Below are 22,171 nucleotides of genomic sequence, written 5' to 3' on the forward strand. Positions count from 1 at the left end.
TGAACTCTGGTGATCTTGCCCTTTGTTATATAATATAATTCCCTTTATCATAGTTTGTTTCAATATAAATATGCATTGTCATAATTAATTTTGAATACAAACATGTTTTGGGGTTGAACCAACAGTGGAGAATCAGTCTACCAAATGTCCTTAAAAGATGTAAATATCATACAAAAACATTGGTGCATTATTTAATTATTTTAAAGGACATAATTTCCAGCTTTATTCAAAGTAATTCAGATATTTTAGTATAAAAACAAATGCGTCATCGCAAAAAAGTGCTGCATTTAGACGTGAATAGATTCATAAAACATGCAAGATAACAAAAAATCTTAGCTGGCTTTTGTCCAAGTATTTTGTACAGGTGTCTGTCAAAAATTAATGATTCACTGAGTCAAATATGTACTGCCTCATTGTGTGATTACTGTATTATATGAAAAGTAAAAAAAAAACACCCTTTATGAATAGCTATCATGTTACAAGCTCTGCTTTGTATGCAAATCAACTTAAATAGTTAGTTGGTGTACAGTGGAGGGAGAAGTCAACAGTACTGTTGCCTCCTGAGAATCTACATCTTCAAACACTGCAATCTTTGAAGTGCGTTTTTAAACCAGTATTATAAAAACTCTATCATTCTGTTCTAATAGCTGAAACATATTCCTGTGAGTTTTCATTTGTCGAATGAACTGTTTGTCAATTACAGAATACATATATTTTAGAACAATTTTCTTTTTAAAATGGGGATGAAATGTTTTGCTTTTTATGTATTTTTTATGTACTGTTTTTGATTTGATAACTTTGAACTAAACAGATTTTCTATTAGCTTCAGATCTTGACCCAGTTCATAGGAGTGCTTATATTGATTTTCTGACATCTTGTTTTCTGTAAAGAATTTATTGGTAGGTTTGCAAATGTGTATCAGACTGTGCAATCTCTCCATGAGTTGGTTTTGAAACCCAGTATGGGATTCTGAGATACATTACCAAGGATATTATTACAAGATAAATCATTTGCTTCATTGAACACATACAACAATGCATATTTCCACTGAGATCAGTGACCTTTGATGTGTATCACCAGTGATCAGTCAAGTAGAAACAGTCAAAATATTTTATCAGATTTTCTCAATTTTTGCATGATATTTTCATACAGGACATCTATTGTTCAAACTCAGGGAAGACTTTATACTGATGAATAAGGTGACTAAGTTTGATGAAGTTTGGAATAGAATTAGTAAAGTTATTATGCACACAATAACAATTATTAACGACGACGACGACAACGCCGGACAAAATGTTTCCCTTAATATACCTTTCCCTTCCATCTTTGATGGTACGGGCAAGGTAATAAATAAAATGTACGAATAAAATTCCATTTCTGATATGCAAATACTGTTGACATCCACAAAGCGATATCAACAATTTGTTGGATACAAATGGTTATTACCGATATAAAAGCTATACACATTAACCTAAATATATACATGTGGGCATTGCTGTTAAACCCTTTGCGTTAAAACTAGTGTCAATGTTCTATATGTACGGCTTACACTGATTGTAAACTTGTTTCGATTGTAGTTAGAACGTGGTTAAATGATATAAATTGCATAACGCTGTGTTTGAAAAGTCTCGTTGATTTAGTAGAATGGAGTACATTAGTTTATATTGTAGTGCTTTATTTACAAATCAAGCATCATGGCTGTTGTTACTTGGGGCAAGTTTAGTACTACGTAAAAATATCACTCGGAGTAATTCAAAACCAAACTGAAGAAACTCCACTATCGTTATAAAGGAAAATCCACAATAAAGACCAAGTGTTCCACCAATATCACTGAGTAGGTTTTCTTCCTGTAAGTAAAATTGCATAACGATAGCAAGATTCTCAACGCCACCTTAAGATATTACGTCAGAATACATGTAATATACAATTTCTCATTGATGGGTAGCCTATCGGTTTCCAAATGTTCATAGGAACTTCAGAAAACACATCATATGACAGTAGTTTATGGTATACTTCAAGGATGTTAAACTACTCGTCTGCATGGATCTTATCAACAACCCGACGCCGTACGTGTGTAATGGTTCTACCTTTGTTAAACAACAATATTGTTGTATATTCCGATATTAATAAATCCTTAGTACATGTACATATAATATTAGAGAGCAAACTGAAATAATTTTACTAAACAACTTACCGTGATTGCTGGAATCTCTTCGATACTTTCATAATTTAGTTCTTCAAAATACACTTCTAAGCGTACCAGGTTTTGCCTTGAGATGAAAGAAAAACATTTTGAAATTTAATGTACACATAAAGAATTTAATACAAATCCGTTTATGTGGTTTTTCACAGTGCAGATTAAACACAGTCGTTACTAAAACACATTTCTATCTGATGACTGAATCTAAGGTGTATATGCAGGTTTGTAAACTATGGCAGCCCTAAAAGCAAATGTGTATTGTATGTATCGACAGTTGTTGCTTATATTCTGGAATCATCGACTATGTTGTCTCCGACTTTCTTGAGTTAGTGCGTGTTATGTCTAAACACTACTTTATTTTGCTTATTTAATTAGAAATTCAAATGCTGTCACTTTACATAAGTCGAACTGCACGTATTTTGACTGTAAGTTTCCGGCGTTAGTTCGTGCGTTTCAAAAGTTGCAAAACATGTATATCCCAACGATACACTAGGTATCAAATGAACATACTTATTATTATACACCTGTCACTGTAACGCCATAAATTACAACGTGCCGTAATTTTGCGGTATTTTACGGGGTATTTCCATCCTACCATACAAGGAAATGCGAATTCCAAATATGGAATGATTACTTTTTGGATTTCGGCATTTCCATGGTGTATCCGTGGAAGGAAAAGTTGTATAATAATGAGATTATTACAAGAATACCTCAAAGTATGCACGAAGACAGTACAGCTGTAGTTTTGATAAATATTATTGTGAAAGTAATCTTCCTATATGCCAGTGTATATAACTTACCTGACGCTTTCTAGATCGTTGATTACATTTGTCTTGGCATTGTTATAGTGGATTTGTTTAAGTAAATGTTTCTGTGGAAGAAATAAAGATTACTTTTAAATCACATGTTGTCACAATGCGTCTTTGCAAAATATCGTAATAAGGCTACGTCGTTTATTTGTTTAGTTTACGAGAGTACAAATGGGTTCAATGTTCATGCAAATCAAGTTTCCTAAGCCATACGTTGTTATCCATAGTATGGGACCCTCATCAGAATTCATGTGCATTTAATTCTCAATATAGCTCTCTCGTTAGAAGTGATTGGCGAATCTATCCACCATGATTCCCGAACTGTTTTGTCGGAGATTATATTTTCTTTAAACGTATACTCTACCTTTTTTTAGTAATATAACATTTTCAGTTCAGTATTAATAGGAATGTACTATTTATTTGCTATTAATAAGTCTGTTTCTATGTTCTCAAAAATACCCGTTCACTAGAAGGGACTTTTTTTCAGAAAAACGCTGTTCTCGCATGATCCAAGTGAAGAGTGCAGCTTTACCCTTTCTATTTAAAATTAAAACATTTCTTGAGCAATAACACCCTGGGATCGAACAAACTTTTTTCAGATCGACGAGCTGTGTGAATGCAGATATGGTTATTCTACTGAATGAGCGAAGTGTGCGTAGTTTGCGGTTTGATGCAACATTTAGTTCGCTATGATACAAACATAAATCAGGTGTGATATCACTATATTGGCCCTATATCCTTTTATACAAAAGAACTTCCACACACACGTATGTGTGACAACACAAAACCCGCGATGGGGATGCGGAAAACAGTAAAAAAAAAAAACTTGCAGTATTCTCAAATTCACATTATAATTTTGTACTTCTTCCCAACCACTTTCGTTAATTAACAAACTATTTTGGGGTCCTTAAGTAAAAGTTTAGAGAATCATACCTCGGTCCAAATCTGTTCTTATCTACGCTTCCAAGTATCAGTAATACTACCTGATGGCTTTGTCTATTGCGCTAACAGTCGGCTAACCTTCGACAGTGGACAGTTTTCGTTCATAATTTACCAAGTAAGTACTCTTTCTTTTTTAAAACATAAACTGTTTGCTAGTACCACAATAAAGCTTCAAAACACAGTAATAAGTATAAAAATGGAACATATTATTCATAAAACATTCTGGATTGGAGATATACTCACTAGATATGTATTAGATGGCCATACTGACTGGAAGGTTGTTGTTGTGTACCAGCTCTCCCTGTAAAAACGAATATTCATATATGCTGATTATGAAAGAACAACCGCCCCCTCCCACGATGACACAGACTGACAAATAGAAGAAAAAATACTTTACAGACCCATAGATGGACACAAATATTCACTTATTCTAATAATCGAATCGTTATCCACTTCATTAATACTCACGTGCAAGATTGACTACAACTGCAATCTAATATTTCCTTTCGAGCGAGATAGTGAATTAATTGCTTGCAAGAATCTGGAAAAAATCGGACAACTTTCTCGTGTATAATCCCGTAAATGATTCGGTAGCATGAATCATATTTAATCGCATTTCATGCATACCCAGAGTGTTAAAATCACATGCATGTACATGTACCATTACACAGATTTACATAGCATAGCAGTATAATTGTATTTATCGCATCGTACAACATTAGTATATAACTTAGCATTATCTTAGTATCGCATGCCATTGTGTCACATCTCGTACAGTTAACATAGCATTGCATAGCATGGCAGCCGTACATCACATCACATTACCGATTAATAATAGCTTCACATTGAATCATATATCGTAGCATCACATCGTGCACACATCATTAACATCCCACCGTATTTCCCCACAGCCAATAGAATTAACGTATCGCATACATGCAACGTGACATCCCTTCACATACCATCGTATCGCATTGCTTAACATCACGATCGCACGCATCGCACCTCATTGTATGAAATCACTGAATTAACATTACCCTCGCATCGCATAACACATCACATCACATCACATCACAAACCACCGTATTGCATCTCACCCTGTGTCCTATTGAGCAGCATACAGCGAGGTTCATCCCTCAACATTGTATCAACACAACCACAAAATTCTAACATTTTCGCCTGTAAGCACTCTTCTTCGCAAATCTAAAATCAATGCAAATGATATGGATATTGTCAGAAAGATGATAAATATGTTCAGTTATTCAGAGTTCACTATTTGCATTCTTTTAAACCGGGATTTGTCAAACTGATCAATTAACCTCGGTTTCAAAGTTTGCATTCACAATACTCAATTATGCAGAACGACAACTGTTTATTTTAATGTTGAACGTTATTAAGGCATCTAGAGCTGCACAGCGATAGTCTTCTGTACCCAGACATAAATAAATAATATATATATATATATATATATATATATATATATATATATATATATATATATATATATATATATATATATATATATATATATATATATATATATACATAATATAGTCTTATGTTTATTCACATTTTGCCACTCGCATTCAGGCAAAACATTAAGAAAATGATCAAGAATTTGTATGTTCTCGATCCTGCCTCAGTTAGTATTGTAAATGCCAAAATGTTTTAGTCAATACACCACTTGCAAATACACAGCGGTAACTTACTGTCTGAGTGTAGTGAGTACCGTACATAGATTTGAATTCGGTTTGTTCAGTGCAGTTTCCGTAAGGATGTGGTTGTCGCTTGATCCTGGTCTGAAACGAAACAAAAACACGATTACGTTCATCTAAAACGATATACAAGTACGAAACCACGATTAACCTTATTAACATATATTGAAGCAAGATTAACCTCATTAACATATATTGAAGCACGATTAACCTCATTAACATATATTTAACCACGTTCGATTAACCTCATTAACATATATTGAACCACGATTAACCTGCCTAACATATATTGAACCGCGATTAACCTCATTAACATAGGAAACCAGCCTGAGGAGAAATCTAATTGATATATTTAATCATTATTACTCGTATTAATAACATATACGAAACCACGGTTAACCTCCTTGGCATATACAAATCCATGAGTAACATCATTAACACATACATTAGCATGTGACAACATCGGATAAATCATAATAGTAGTCACGCCACGTCTCTTAGCAACACAATACATATCACAATATATGATGTTTATTTACCTCCTTCATTCCAATGGATGTAATCATTCCCGGGGGTATTGTGATTCCCTCAGACCATGGAATGGCAGGGACATGTGGTGGATGAATCACAACCCTTGCACCAGAATCTCGACCGTACACACTGATGTATTCATCTTGCTCGGTAAATAGTGTCATCTTTAGTCCTGTAATTTATAAACACGTGATAAACCCTTATCTGGTCAAGTCAACGTGAAAGTATATAGGGTTAGTAGGATAAGGTTTATTGATAGATTTTACCAATTGTATTTATGTACGCCAAAATATTAATGTTAATAAAAAAAGAATTACAATTATAATATTAGGATATCGTTTCATCGCACTGTAGGAGAACATTTCACAATCCCAGAGAAAGTATTCGTTTTCGGTAACTTCTCATTCCTATCTGTTTTCCGACAGAAACAAATATTTATTTATGAAAAATTTCTTCGTTTAATGCAGTTTGACAACTTATCTGTTCTTCAAAGTTCGAAATTTGTATTCTACGCTTCTAATCATAGAGAAAAGCTATTTAACAAGTTGTGATTTGTAGATTCAATAATTATTTAAAGGATTCACTTTATATGTATTTTTCTATTTTTTATTTATTGTACTATAGGCCTGAGGCCATTGTACTGAATAAATTTATATCATATCATATTTATTTATTCATACTCGCCATAATTAGCGCCAGTTTTCGTTGAGTAGCGTTCATCATCCTGGTTACCATTGAAAGGGTTAAACTGGTAACAGTTGCCATACCTGTCATCATAAAATTCCTGAAAATCCCTGAGAATTAAACAGAATGCTGTCTAAAATATGTTTGCACACGACACTGCTCCACTTAGTAAATAAATTGATAAGTTCAATACATCGTCCGAAAAGTCGCGCCATCATGCATTTGTGACATCACTCATCAATAAGAATAATGTTTGGGAGATTGAGTTGCTATATTCTAAATAACGACGGACTACACATTCTTCAATTCATCTACGTCAGTTTGACGTCACGGAATTTTTTTCATCGCAAGAGAGCGCGACTAATGAAAAGGCATATTCCCTTTAATTAGCCATTATTTTGGCTTGCACTGCAGCTGGTAGAAAGTTTATGTGATATCAGGTTATTATGAGGATACCGAACAGTATGCACGAAGACAGTACAGCGGAAATGCCGAAATACACAAAGTTTTGAGATTGAGCGAACTTCGTTGTATGAAGACCGGTCAAACCTTGGGGCTGCCAAGGTTCTTTTTATTATTAGAGGACGCTTACGCGCGTAATCTTTCCATATTTGGAATTCGCATTTTCTAATATAGTAGGATTAAAATACCCAGTGCAATATCGCAAAATTACGGCATGCTGTAACTTATGGCGTTACGGTGACAGATGTATAATAATTGTAATTATTGTGTGTGTGGGTGTGTATATGCTGTTCCTATGTGATTATATTGAACAGCAACAAATCGCTGAAATAAAATACTACTTACCTAGTTACGTTACAGGAGGTCGCATCAAAAGAGCATTCCAATACAAGGTCACTCAGTTGATGTCCATAACCCGCAGTCTCATTCACGTCAAGTTTTAACACGTTCTCTAAGTCGCTGTAATCAGGGGTGTTACTGTACGCAATAAACCCATACCAGTCGGGTGGATCTTCACTTACAACTCTGCCAAGTAAATGATCTTGGTAGAAACCGTCCAAGAACTCGGAATACACGGTTATGTCATCTGAGATACTCGAGTATAAGGACAAAAGCTCATCTGCTGTCGGGCGGTAACTAGCGGACACCACTGAAATGTAAATTGAGTTTGCACGTGTATGGAATTGTAAGACTAGTGAAACTACTTCTTAATATTTGTTTTAACAAAGTGAATCTTGCCTCTGTGTCCTGGCAAAGATTGTATAAAACACGATGTGTGTATAATAGTTTTACCTTTGACGTAATGATGGGCATAGTTAATCGCAATGTTCCACGTACATTTAGTAACTCCCGCGATAAAACTGTGGAACCCACCTCTTTTCAAACTGTGATTCCAGCAAAATGCTCGATAAAGCGTAGTATAAAGTGAGAAAATATCAACAACTGTATTATTTTGTTACCGCTTGTACACCCTGTGTTAATTTCATCGCTTGCGTCGTCACAATCCACAACGTTGTTACAAACGTACTTCCATGCCAGCTCTTCACCCGAGGTTTGACAATAGAATGTTAAAGGAGCTGAAATAATAGACATAAACGGGACATTATTAAATGATAGCGCAATTGTACGAATGGATTTCTACGACCGTCACCAAGATAACCCGTACTCTTACGATTGTTTGCGATATCTCCGAATGCAGGGGTAACATTGACGCTCTCGGGTCGTTGAATAAGATTGTTGAGTTGTAGTCCATGTGAGTATTGTTGAAGAAGTTACATGTTATAATGGTTGTTATGTGCTTGTTTCTCATGAATCAACTTATTTAGAGTAGAACAAGGTAATCAGTGCAGCAATACAACATTGTTCACTGTTAATGGGAAATCATGACAATCGTATATTACTAATGCTGAGGAAAAATTCGCGTTCGAAAACTTACCACTTGTCGCTGCAGTTAAAGTAGAATCTGTGAATGATAGAATGAACATTGATTGAGTTTATGCAAAACGTCAATATAGCAATGGGTTAAGATTAGTTATATGAGAGCATCTGCAAACGCTCAGAATACTCTGATCATTAAGGTATGAATTATAATCTGTACCGTCCACTTTTGAACAATTATTATCAACCTGAACATCAATTAAAGTGTCACAGTCACGGTTGTCGCCATGGGTCCCACGTGATGTATAAAACGCGGGTAAAATACAATGATCACGAAATCCGAGCGCACACTCCACGACGATAGTGCCGCTTAGAAGCATTGCAAATACTACTAGACAAGTTTTTTTTATTCTTAAAACAATCTTTCAGAAATAGATATAAAAATGTTTACTTCGGCAGTTTGATGGGTCTTCATCAGTTACGTCATCACAGTCATCATAATCATCACATAACCAGCTGACATGTATTGTCCGATTTCCTCCATCGCAGACAAAGAAGTCTTCACCTAATTTGAGATACAGACACATTTGAATATAGTGACGTTTTTCGAGTTACATTATGGTAATAATTACAGAGATTTTTTGAATGTCGAATTTCACAATCGAGGAAAACGCTTCTGGCCAACTGAAATACAGTTGGTCTTGCGAAAAGCGGGCGTTGATTTGGTGTGTGGCAAACAGGGCAAGCGATAAATAAACATTTATCGACTGGTTTTCCACTGGAAATCGGTCTAAAAGTTGAAAGGATTTAAGAAATGGATTCGGAGATTCTAGACAAAGAAATATATTATAGACAGTTTTCAGCAGTTGAGGATAAATTTTCTTTTCTTTTAAAATCCCCTTGTTGGGGTCATCTCAGAAACAAATTTCGGTCACAATATTTAGAAGGTCACACGAGAAACACGCATGAGCAATTTATTCATTTACTGTTAACAGTTAAGTCCTCGACAAATTGTATGAACATGTAAATTAAATCCGCTGCATTTCCCCCGATATGATGCCTTTATACTCATAGAGCAACTTTAATTTAATTGTTGTTTATTGCGAGTCTTGTGAAATTATTATTTCTATTGTATATATGTGCTACTTATATTTGCGTACGTGAGCCAGCAATCCAAATACAAATTATTATAATCTACTCAGTTGGTAAATATCGACTTAATTTTAAATGTCGCCTAACAGAAAGAAAATAACATCAATAATACAGTTACAGCAGCCTGAGATGACTATGTATTCCACAACCAGTTCGTGATTGGTATGTCTAATTTTCACTGATTCAAATTTACTAACACGTGCATTCTAGGAATTAATTTATTCAAATATACTAACATATAAGTTATAACATATAAGGAAATAATTGTTTGTTTGTTTGTTTGTATTCACTCCTCCAATAACTAACAAGATATGTGAGTGCATATGGTATTGATGAAGCATACTATGTCATGTGTTTTTACAGACGAAAACAGATTTGAAAATATTGTTATTGAATAACATTCTACTGAGTTAAGGGGACATTTCAAGCAATCGTTATTGTCATGTACACGTATGTCTATCATATTGAAGCGCCCTCTATGTTGCGCGTCGCAAAATACAAAAAAACGCAGACCCAGCGCGTGGTTTTAGAAAAAAAAAAGTCGATATACAATGCCAAAACAAGACAACGCAAATCAGTATAAGTTGTCATTTATACAAGACAGACAGAGAAACAATACATATTAACATACTGTTGTCACAGCCATCCTCGTCTTCACCGTCCTCACAGTCACTATACCCATCACATACCCAGTACTGTGATATACAGCTAGTATCATTGCATTGGAACTCTTCGGTCTCACAATTACCTAAAAGTACAATACATAATTACAACGCGATACATTCAGAAGAGTCACGTCATATTACTTTTTAGTAGGTATAACATATTGGGTTTAAATTTCGCTGATTTACCATTTCAGGCATATTCAGTAGGTTTTAAATTCACGGTTTTATCATTTAGATAATGTGTTCTATGCTAAATTTTAATTTAGCGCATTTTCCAGTCAGCGAAATAAGCAAAATTAAAACCCAGTGAATAATTAATCTATTTACAGTAGATATTCACTACTTTGCGGGGTGTTATTGTCGCCAGATTTATCCTTCAGAGTACGACACTCAAAGTATATCATAAAAAATGTTGTACGTTGTAGACTTATACCACGATAAACTAAAGAAAACACGAAATTGCGGTGATTCAGAAACAGATTGTCTTACAATAACACTAAACGTATGAACGCATCATGCAGCACAAATTGCATAAACACAGTGGGGTATATTGAGCATTGGGGTATAGTTGCCATTAATTGTCAAATATCTATGCTTTGAAGACATAATTTGATTACGTTTATTTTTTTTTTTTGAAAATTCGATTGAATTCCACTTACTGTGAATGAAGTCGTGGATTTAACCCTACCCCTGGCCAACATTTTAAAAGCACATTATCTCCACCGCAAATCACTGCAGACACAGCCCCAAATCTGATAAGTTTACCGGATTTAGCCATGTAACCACAGTGTTAACATGTGTTTTTATAAGATTTTATCATGAAGTAATAGAAATTCAACAACATAGTTTGCACTGACTTCTATCGAATGGTTTTAAATGTAATCTTATGTTCAATGCTTGACGGATAAGTAACACACATTCTGAAGACTACCTACCGCAAATACACGTCCAATGAGAACGTTCTTTAACATTTATATGGTAAGAAAACATATATAGCCATGCAGAATTCTGATAATGGTTCCAGTGCATTATAAACTAGATATATATATATATATATATATATATATATATATATATATATATATATATATATATATATATATATATATATATATATATATATATATATATATATATATATATATATATATATTGACTGCAGAATCAACTACAATGCCCTGTTTTAAATTTTCATTCCACCATTGTGAAACATCACAAGCGAATTTATTCTCTTGCCCAACTTATACGCTGTGTTTTCCAAGTTAATTAAGAAGTTGTTTTTTTAAATACAGTCTTAGCTAAAAAAAAAAATACGTGGAATGTCGCCAAAACCACTAGTGGCTAATTCAGCTTTCATATGTTCAAAACTTCATTCGATGCTGCAAGGCAATTATTTTTATAAAATGAAAGTTAAAGCGGGGGAGTCATCACCTGCGCATGCCTCAGATGGCCACGGCGTGTCATTGTTTTCATTCAAACAAGCGTCTACCTATGAGCCTTTGGGTTTTTAGCGTGAGTTGTTATCGTCGCCTGGGACTCAATTCCCGCGCGTGCGCAGGTGCCAACCCTACCACTTTAACAACTTGCGTCAAAATTGCCTTCTCGCCTCCCACGTACTGTGGTGATCACGATGACAAGGATAAAATCATTGGATCTGGCAAAGAACCCTGAAATATTGGATATAAAAATAACCTACACCAGAGGTCATGTTATCTAAACAGCAAATCAAATACTGCTCCAATAATTACCGTTAGAAGATTCGCTTCCATACCCACAGTTATATTCCGCTTCATCAGTCTGGTCCAAGCAGTCAGCCACTCCATCGCATACCCAATAACTCACAATACACGTGTTGTCATCGCACATAAATAGATCCGAGTCACAATCTGTGTGGCATATAAGCAATAATCAATGTAGAAATATTTGTAAAAATGTGTTTCATGATCACGATATAATTTGCCAACATTTATTTAGATTGAGTTTGAGCAGAATATTTGCAATGTTTTAATGCGCGTACCGTTTGTTGCGCTGTCGTCGCAATTCTCTTCATCGTTCCCCGAGAGGCAGTCTAGGTACCAATCGCAACTCCACGATAGTGGGATACAGTTCGCTGCATCACATTGGAATTCTGTGTTTGAGCAAACCACAATACCTGTTTCTCCTGGAACAGAGTAAAACATATGTTAATGCATATATATAAACATGTTTCTCCTCATTGCGAAAATCGAAAATAATGTGTCGTACGAATTACTACCGTTTACATCACGGCTGTCTTGAATTAGCCAATGACCCTTTTGGACATTCTGCGGCTAAATGACGTAACCAGGTTATGACATTGTATATGAAAGTACGACAACAAATTTACTACAAATTAAGCTATGCGTATTAACTGTGACAAATTGATTGATAAAACTCCTAAATTCAGAACAGCCGAGGTACAAAATAATGAAATCATAGGTACTTGATTGTTACATCAAATAAACCATTCGAGTTTCGCGCTCCGGATTTGCATGCCGTGACCAGCACGCGACCATGAGTTAACCGATGTTTAGCCGGTGAAATATGGCGTGCATTATATAAAATATCGTATAATGCAATGCGCATCGTTAATTGTCGAGTTATTATCAACATTAATAAGTTAATAACACTTTGAATGTCACATGCAATTGCAATTCATAGCCCAAATGTGATGCTAACATAGGTTACGTTTTTTACCTGCAGATTGTGTTGCGCAGTCCAATTCGTCCGTGTTGTCATCGCAATCACTGTAATCATCACATTGCCAACTTGGTGGTATACACTTCCGTTGATCATCACACTGGAAATAATCATCTGCGCAGTACATTCCGCCTTTTGTACCTGGTGTGTTTTATTTAGAAATATACATTAGGGCAGTGTGAACCTGTCGTATAGGTACGGTATTTTCACTCATTGAGTGGGCTCCCGTCGTGGCATAGATTAACACTTGTCACAGTTCAGAGATGAGTCGGTATTTGTGTGCTCGTAAAATAATAATCATCACTGTTCTGTGGACTGCGTCAACATTGTTCTGTCTTTAAACTGGATTAAACATGATAGTGGTCAGCCTGAGCCGTAATAAGATGTGCATTCCATACATGATTTCGTTGAATATTATGCCATTTTAGAGGAGTCATTTCTGTTGACTGAATAATTTTAAGTGTTTCACCCAAGACGTACATGTGAATGTTACAGTAATGGATTAAAATCATCCCCATTACTAGTAATTTGTGAGAATTTCATGACTAGGTTGCCCATAATTAAATAGGCTTACTAAAACAAAAACAAAGAAAAAGAAGCAAAGTTTAACAAACTGATTTCTGGACAGATTTCGCTCTATCGGGCGCGCCTCATTCTTAAGCGAATGATTCAAAGTAAATGGTGGAAGTGTTTTCATTAAACCAAACTACTCACAGTTGCTCTCGTCGCTAGCATCTACACAGTCTTCTACACCATTACACAGGTTGGATAGCGCAATACAGCGGCCCGACGTCACACATTTGAACTCCTTTTTGTCTTTACATTCTTGAAGATATTTAAGTCATATAAAATGAATGTACTAGTATGCGAAGGTGTGATGTGGATGAAGATCACGTGTAATTAAATTGCGATATGATTACAAATTCGCAACAGAAACCTAAATCCTAATTCGTGTAAGAACTAATTTCGTGTCTTTGGGTAGTGCCCTTGTTTATTCGGAAAGCGACAATCTAGTTCATTGCTGTTTAAGTAAAACATTTCCAAGCACCCACTGCGTTATGTGGCACTGTCGCTGCGTTTGATTGACGCGCACGCTATGGATAAAGGAATTTTCGGTAGATCGTCCAGTAACGATCGCGTAAGTAAATTTTCAGGTACCAAAAATCAACACATTTAAGTTAGCAGGATGGGCCCTTTTGTGCCTGTTACTCATAGTTCCTGTGTCCAATACAACAGCACAAGCTCAAGTGGGTGTGATGGAAGATTAGCTCCTACGTTTTTCAATTACAAATTTCTAAGGGAAGTCTCCTGAAATCGGTTAAAAAAAACACTGTTCAAACACTATCTTTACTTCATGACAATATTTCAAATTATGTATTTGTCCTTAATCTAATTAACTGTAAATGTTAAAACATGCGATAATCTTGCAGAAATTACAGACTCACACAAGTGCCGTTTTCTCCATTTTCAATTCTGAACAACTCCAGTTTGCTTAAATCCAAAAAACAGCTCCTAAGTTGCATTTTGATTTTTTCTACAAATGTTTCCCGTATTTTAAAACATTGTCCGAAATACGAACGTGACATCACGGAGACACTAAATAGCAGGAACAGTTACCATTTTAGAAATGATGGAAATATTAATTAGAAGAAACAAAACACTCTAACAATTATACTCCATGACGTATTCTTTACAATGTTTTTTTTTCAACAAGATAACAGTAGTTATGCTAATAGCGTTTGTATTCACGTTATGCATTTAACACATCTGTTTATTTTTAGAGTCATGTGACTTTAAACAAATACAGTCTACACAAAAAAAAGCCTTTTTCAAACATCTATATGATTTGTCCATAATTGCTCTGACTCGAGCCTTCATCAATTTTTTTTCTAACAAAATAGACTATCCCGCTACTTTAATATTATTGGAGAGAACATTAACTTACCACAGTTGTCTTCATCTTCACCTCCATAACAGTTCAAAATTCGGTTACATCTATATGTTTCATCCACGCATGCGCCTAGGGGACTTCCGGTGTTACACTTGAATTGCGTGAGACCGCATGTGCCTGCAATGGAATGTTGTGAATAAACCCAATGACATCCTCATGGTAAAATGAATTAAAATAAGGTATATAATTTTGACTTACAATAGAGTACATACTTACAATAACGTACATACCTATAGTAACGTACACACAATAAGTAAGTACATACTTGTGAGTACATAATTACAATAAAGTACATATTTACAATAATGTACATATTAACAATGAAGCACATACTTACAATAACGTACATACCTATAGTAACGTACACACAATAAGTAAGTACATACTTGTGAGTACGTAATTACAATAAAGTACATATTTACAATAATGTACATATTTACAATGATGCACATACTTACAATAAGTACATACCTATAATAACGTACATACTTACAATAACGTACATACTTGCAATAAAGTACATACTTACAATAACGTACATACCTATAATAACGTACACACAATAAGTAAGTACATACTTGTGAGTACATAATTACAATAAAGTACATATTTACAATAATGTACATATTAACAATGAAGCACATACTTACAATAAGTACATACCTATAATAACGTACACACAATAAGTAAGTACATGCTTGTGAGTACATAATTACAATAAAGTACATATTTACAATAATGTACATATTTACAATGAAGCACATACTTACAATAAGTACATACCTATAATAACGTACACACAATAAGTAAGTACATAATTACAATATAGTACATATTTACAATAATGTACATATTTACAATAACGTACATACTTACAATAAGTACATAATTACAATAAAGTACATACTTACAATAACTTACATACTTGCAATAAAGTACATACTTAAAATAAGTACATACCTTTAATAACGTACACACAATAAGTAAGTACATACTTGTGAGTACATAATTACAATAAAGTACATATTTACAATAAGTACATACCTATAATAACGTACATACTTACAATAACGTAAATACTTGCAATAAAGTACATACTTACAATAACGTACATACCTATAATAACGTACACACAATAAGTAAGTACATACTTGTGAGTACATAATAACAATAAAGTACATATTTGCAATAATGTACATATTTACAATGAAGCACATACTTACAATAAGTGCATAATTACAATAAAGTACATACTTACAATAAAGTACATACTTGCAATAAAGTACATACTTAAAATAAGTACATACCTATAATAACGTACACACAATAAGTATGTACATACTTGTGAGTACATAATTACAATAAAGTACATATTTAAAAAAGTACATACCTATAATAACGTACATAATTATAATAACGTACATACTTGCAATAGAGTACATACTTACAATAAGTACATACCCATAATAACGTACACACAATAAGTAAGTACATGTACATACTTGTGAGTACATAATTACAATAAAGTACATATTTACAATAATGTACATATTTACAATGAAGCACATACTTACAATAAGTACATACCTATAATAACGTACACACAATACGTAACTACATACTTGTGAGTACATAATTACAATAACGTGCATACTTACAATAAAGCACATAAAAACGTACATATTTACAATAAAGCACATACTTACAATAACGTGCATACTTACAATAACGTACATACTTACAATAACGTGCATACTTACAATAAAGCACATAAAATCGTACATATTTATAATAACGTACACACACTAAGTCCCTGATATCCATTGACGTCACGGGAAAGGTCTATACGCCTTGCATATGTATCGCGATGTACTCACCGTAGTTGCAGTTTTGTTCATCACTTCTATCTCTACAGTTATCATACCCGTCACATTTCAAATAGCTCTTTATACAACCATTGTTATTGCAACGGAAGTCACCTTCAATACACATATGTGCTAAAATGAACATAGAAGGTGGGTATATTACACACTTTGTAAACAAAATAAAATGTACAATGGAATTACATGCGTATTTATATTTTAAGAAAGTATGAGGAGTAAAAACTGACCGATTTGTAATATCTCGAAAGAGTGTGTATAATGTATAATGTGTATAATGACTTAAATTACCACAAAATAACACTTATAACTGCCCTAACAATTTGGACAACTTGAAATGTAACATTCTCAAAAATAATAATTTTCAGAAAAAGGCAGTACAAGATATTCCGGACAAAGTACCCTTTTTCAATGATAGATATGAATAGAAAAACATACATCCTGATACAAAGAAAGTAACTGCAGAATAGGAATATAATTAGATAGATTTGTAAAAAAAAAAAAAAGACGCTCACTGACGCAGGCTTCGTTCATCCTAGAAGGTCGGTTACATTGTATTGCAAACTTACTCAAAACACCTGACATGATACACAATCCCTCTACCACAGATAGATATATTGAGGGACTTTGCCTGATATAACCATTCTCGAAAATACCCGTTTCGGGAAAAAATAGGCAAGTTACTATCAGCTACATCGAATCATGTGTAGATACGCCTCTATTCATATATATCATTGACAGAAGAAAAGGTAATCGACCTACCATAGTATGGCCGAACTATTTCTGTATCAACTGTTATGAGTTGCTTGTATGGCGACTCTGCTATGGCGGACATTCGTAATTTGTTCGTATTGCATATCGAAACGCTTGGAAATGGTAGACCTGTTGCAGACACCACTTTAATCTGAAAAAATAAAGTTAAGCCACTCACTTACCGAAAAAATAACTATTATCAATGGCATTGATTCAAGTAGGCATGAAGGGACATACTACGACAATAGTTAATTGCAAACAATAGGGACGTCTTGTGTTGATTCAGTACTGAGAAAATGAATAGTTTAGGGCTTACACATATGAAAACTGATGGGCTGGGGGAATTGGGAAAATAAATTTGTTGTGGGAGAAGAGAAAAAAATACAATTTCACAACCCCATAATGTAAATCAATGAGGGCAAAACGTAAACGCAGATTTCAATTAGAATACCCTTTACCTACCCTAACGTTAACATCCCTGTCCATGAACTGTTTAAAGAGTTTTTGTATTTGCCACACTGATACCGCTAGCGCTGTTAGGAATATTATCGTCCAGAAAATCGCCACGATAATTCCTTTCCCGTCAAATATCCTCGGGAGCCCATGGGCCGTAGTAGATCCCATAAAGTCGTTGACAATTTTCTTTGCATTCCGTTTCGCGCTTGTGTCCACATCATCTGAACTTGGTGGGGGATCTCGGGGTTTGTCTCTGTCGAAATAGGAGTTAAAATCGGTGTTGGCACCGACCGAATCGTTGCCGTTGGCTCTGCTGTTTTCAAAAGACATTCTCACCGGTCTACGAGGCCAGTGAAACTCGACGTGGAACTCGTTAATATCAAAAGAAAATAAGGATCACATTACTAGTGGTCGATATATGCAAAACACTGGGATCTATCATTCAAAGTTAATAGTATGTGCAACCATAGTTACCTTTGAGAGAGACCTCTTTCTATGGTCTCCTATGTAATATAAGTTAACTCTCAAAGATAACTATAATTGCATATACTAAAATAAGGATCACATTACTAGTGGTCGATATATGCAAAACACTGGGATCTATCATTCAAAGTTAACAGTATATGCAACCATAGTTACCTTTGAGAGAGACCTCTTTCTAAGGTCTCCTATGTAATATAAGTTATCTCTTATACTTAACTATGATTGCATATACTAAAATATGGATCACATTAATAGTGGTCGATATACGCAAAACACTGCGATCTATCATTCAAATTTAACAGTATATGCAACCATAGTTACCTTTGAGAGAGACCTCTTTCTAAGGTCTCTTATGTAACATTTGTTTGCTACTGGCGTATTTTGTATTAAAATCCTTGATGTTTAAACCAAGGCCACGTGATAATCTTCCTGAGTTAAGTTTGCTTGTTCAGCATTGTTAAATGGTTTTCTTTTTTGTACTCCATCTCAAGTATTTTTTCGCAATTCCACGAGAAGTCGTCGTCACAAGTGTATCTACAGTCCCACATGTGGTGAAGGACTGTGGTGTATCGAATACCATCATTCCAATAAGTATGCACTTGTTTTTGTCGCCTTCAACGTATCGGACTTCACTTTCAAGGATAGTTATAGCACACAGTGAAACCGGGTGTTCCTTCTCTTCGAGAAGCGTACTCGTATACTAGTTCCCGTTGCCATTGTTAATGTTGAGAACACCATCTCTATCTACGTTGTCATTGTTGACACACTTTGTGACTGCAAGATAAAAAGAACTGTCTCGTTCATTCAAGATAAATGCTGCTTCAAGCAGCTTCTGAAGAGTTCTGCAGTTAAATTAGACTTGATTACAATACATATAAATTGCGTCTGTTGGGATTTCGCGGTTACAGGACTTTCGCGTTCACCCCTCGTTTACGCAATTTATATTTATTTTTCAAGAATTTTTCATCGGAATCGCAACAGACTGCAAACAAGTCTACAGTTAAACATTAGTTTACGGCTGTGTCGTATTCAGGCAGAGTAAATTGTAAGTGACACGAGAGTTTAAATGAACAAATTGTAACATTCTTTTTAAATTCTTATAGTTCACGTGGTCCATTTTCATTGCAAAACCTTTTTTTAGCAGGCTCTCCGACATCTAAAAAAATACATTACATCCGCATCCGCAGTGTACAAGTTGTACTTCTAATGACAAGAGTTGGCTAGCTTCAGTTCTCAATATTTCGAGATTTGTTTCCATACCGACTGATTTTACCATTTTGCATTGTGATCACAATAATCAGTGGGAGGGGGGGGTGTTCTGCTTATAATACAAAAATGGAATGGAACTTTAAGATGAAGTCGGGTCGGTATGAATAAAAAAAATAATTTAGTATCGTTCGTTGTCGATTCTAGATATAATATTCCAAATGCTACCTGAACTCAGTAAACTGGTAGGAAAAATATTGCTTGAGTATGGCAATAAAAACTATGTACTAGTACACTTGCCGAGAATACTACCGTTACAGTAGCATGATGGCAACCGATACATAACACACTGCACCCGTGTACATGCCTCGTATTCTCCGATATCATGCTACCGGTACGCGTTACCTTGCGTTATACCATGGGACACGATTAGTTTCTATCCCGATGATGCATTTGACGTGATGATCGGCGGATTTGTAATGCAGGACACTGAAAAGCTGAATTCGGAACCATAGTAAGAGCGCCCTCGGTGTTCGAAGTGTTGGAACAACACTAATTACATTCATATTCGTGGCCCGCGTCAAATCGTAATGCGCATCTTGTTTTTTAGACGCATCATATGTAGTTCTGGACTCATGAAGTCGCAGTTTGATTCACACCCACTCACTATTTGCGTACGATTCTATTGTCCTACGGTTGGCGTTAAACATGACCCTATTCGACTATTTTTTTCGGTAGTAGTTATATTTCGGTTTTACTGGTTGGAATGAACAAAAAAATATGCGACTGTAAATAATAGCTGTTTATGTACTACACACTGAACTTCTATTTGACATATTTTAGTGTGAGAAAATGGATGGTTGAGAAATCGCCAAATGTGACAATTTCACCATTACCATATGAGCGTTACGGAGAAATTTTGATTAACCATACCTAATACATACTGCTGATCTAAGTGTTGGGATTTCCATTAATCACTCAAGTTGAAGTCAATGTCTCGAAAGCATACTTTACACTTAAAAGGCAAAGGTTGTCGTCGCGCTGCGCGTGTTTGAATTTCGTGAAACAAAACATGTATTTCGTTATGGAACCGTCTCGAATACGACGCGGTGCGGCGACAACCACCCTTTTACTAACCACGCATCTTTCAGGAGGGGGAATCGATTCCGAATTTATGTGGTGAATCCTAGACTTGCATCCAGTGTCTAGACTGTTTTTTCGTGTTTTTTTTAATAAAATAAAATATTATTTAAATGTATAAATGTTACAAGCAGGGTAAACCGCGAAACAAACACGTTAACCCAGCTTTCGTCATTTATACACTCGCTTAATATTTTATTTTATTGACAAACAACAAAAAACAAACAAGAGACTGTAAGCAAGTCTGGGAGAATCCGAATGAAACGCCACTTTCACACACTCATTACTCTTAACCAATCAATGACAAGACACATGGTAGCATTAACATAATGTATTTAATTTGCTGATCCGTAAGTCAGAAATCATTCTGAATATGGATCTCCCACAACAATTGTATCTTCTGTTCATAATTTTTATTAAAAATCTAAAAAATAAGTGCATAAAGACTGAAATGAGTGGAAATGGCACGCCGTATATTTAAGTAAGTATCCGTATATTACTGTAATAAAAAGGGCGATTTTGTTTATACCTAGAAACATGTTCCGAGTAAAATGGTCATACAAGGGACTGCCTGCATATAGTTCGTAAAGTGTTGGTATTCTGATATTTACACTGAATGTTGTAGGTTTTCTCGCGAATCTTGTAAATACAGTTCATTGCTTTCGCGTTGTCATTGTCTATTAACAAAGATACACCGACGTACTTTGCCGCACTTCGTCGTAAGGTGGCGGCGCCTCACCCGGTGGTGGATTCAAGTTGGTCGGAGTAAGATCAAGGAAATGCGTGATAGGTTCACGCGATCGTCTGTGCGAGTTGCGAGCTGCATTGCCTTCGGGCGGTATTGCGACTCATTTTGTTGGGTAGCGTCAAAACTGTTGTTGCAATGACCAGACATCGGCGGCGTGGTCACTGCATCTATTGGGCTAGCGTAGGTAGGCGACATTGCGCGACGTCCTTTAGATTTCCGACCTGGTTGCGATATGCGCCGTGTCCTCGAGCTATGTACGTGTCCCCGAGGTGTTCTTGGTGAGGCCACAATTGTGGGGT

The 22,171-nt window shown here is 35.2% G+C and overlaps 1 protein-coding gene across 1 annotated transcript; it reads right to left on the reverse strand.

Moving 5' to 3' along the window:
* Positions 1-1,658: 1,658 nt before the first annotated feature.
* LOC144363369 (uncharacterized) lies at positions 1,659-18,625 on the reverse strand. The gene is made up of 22 exons (XM_085500591.1): positions 18,302-18,625; positions 17,849-17,990; positions 17,084-17,203; positions 15,201-15,323; positions 13,970-14,080; positions 13,253-13,396; positions 12,555-12,698; positions 12,286-12,423; positions 10,504-10,620; positions 9,172-9,285; positions 8,779-8,805; positions 8,303-8,419; positions 7,689-7,992; positions 6,882-6,991; positions 6,206-6,369; positions 5,661-5,750; positions 5,049-5,154; positions 4,420-4,492; positions 4,195-4,252; positions 3,001-3,071; positions 2,195-2,270; positions 1,659-1,847 (listed from the first exon to the last, which is right to left on the reverse strand). The coding sequence occupies exons 1-22, from the start codon at positions 18,623-18,625 to the stop codon at positions 1,686-1,688; spliced, it is 2,835 nt and encodes a 944-aa protein (XP_085356717.1). The 3' UTR covers positions 1,659-1,685.
* Positions 18,626-22,171: the final 3,546 nt, after the last annotated feature.

This window comes from Saccoglossus kowalevskii, chromosome 6 (assembly GCF_978046115.1).
Source record: "Saccoglossus kowalevskii chromosome 6, keSacKowa6.1, whole genome shotgun sequence".
NCBI lineage: Eukaryota > Metazoa > Hemichordata > Enteropneusta > Harrimaniidae > Saccoglossus > Saccoglossus kowalevskii.

Bases quoted from the DNA above. Each gene is read 5' to 3' on its own strand.
- LOC144363369 (XM_085500591.1), bottom strand. From the start codon at position 18,625: ATGTCTTTTGAAAACAGCAGAGCCAACGGCAACGATTCGGTCGGTGCC. The intron at 15,324-17,083 runs GTGAGTACATCG...ATTCCATTGCAG, and splicing joins TGAACAAAACTGCAACTACG to GCACATGCGGTCTCACGCAA. The intron at 2,271-3,000 runs GTAAGTTATATA...TTTCATCTCAAG, and splicing joins AACGATCTAGAAAGCGTCAG to GCAAAACCTGGTACGCTTAG.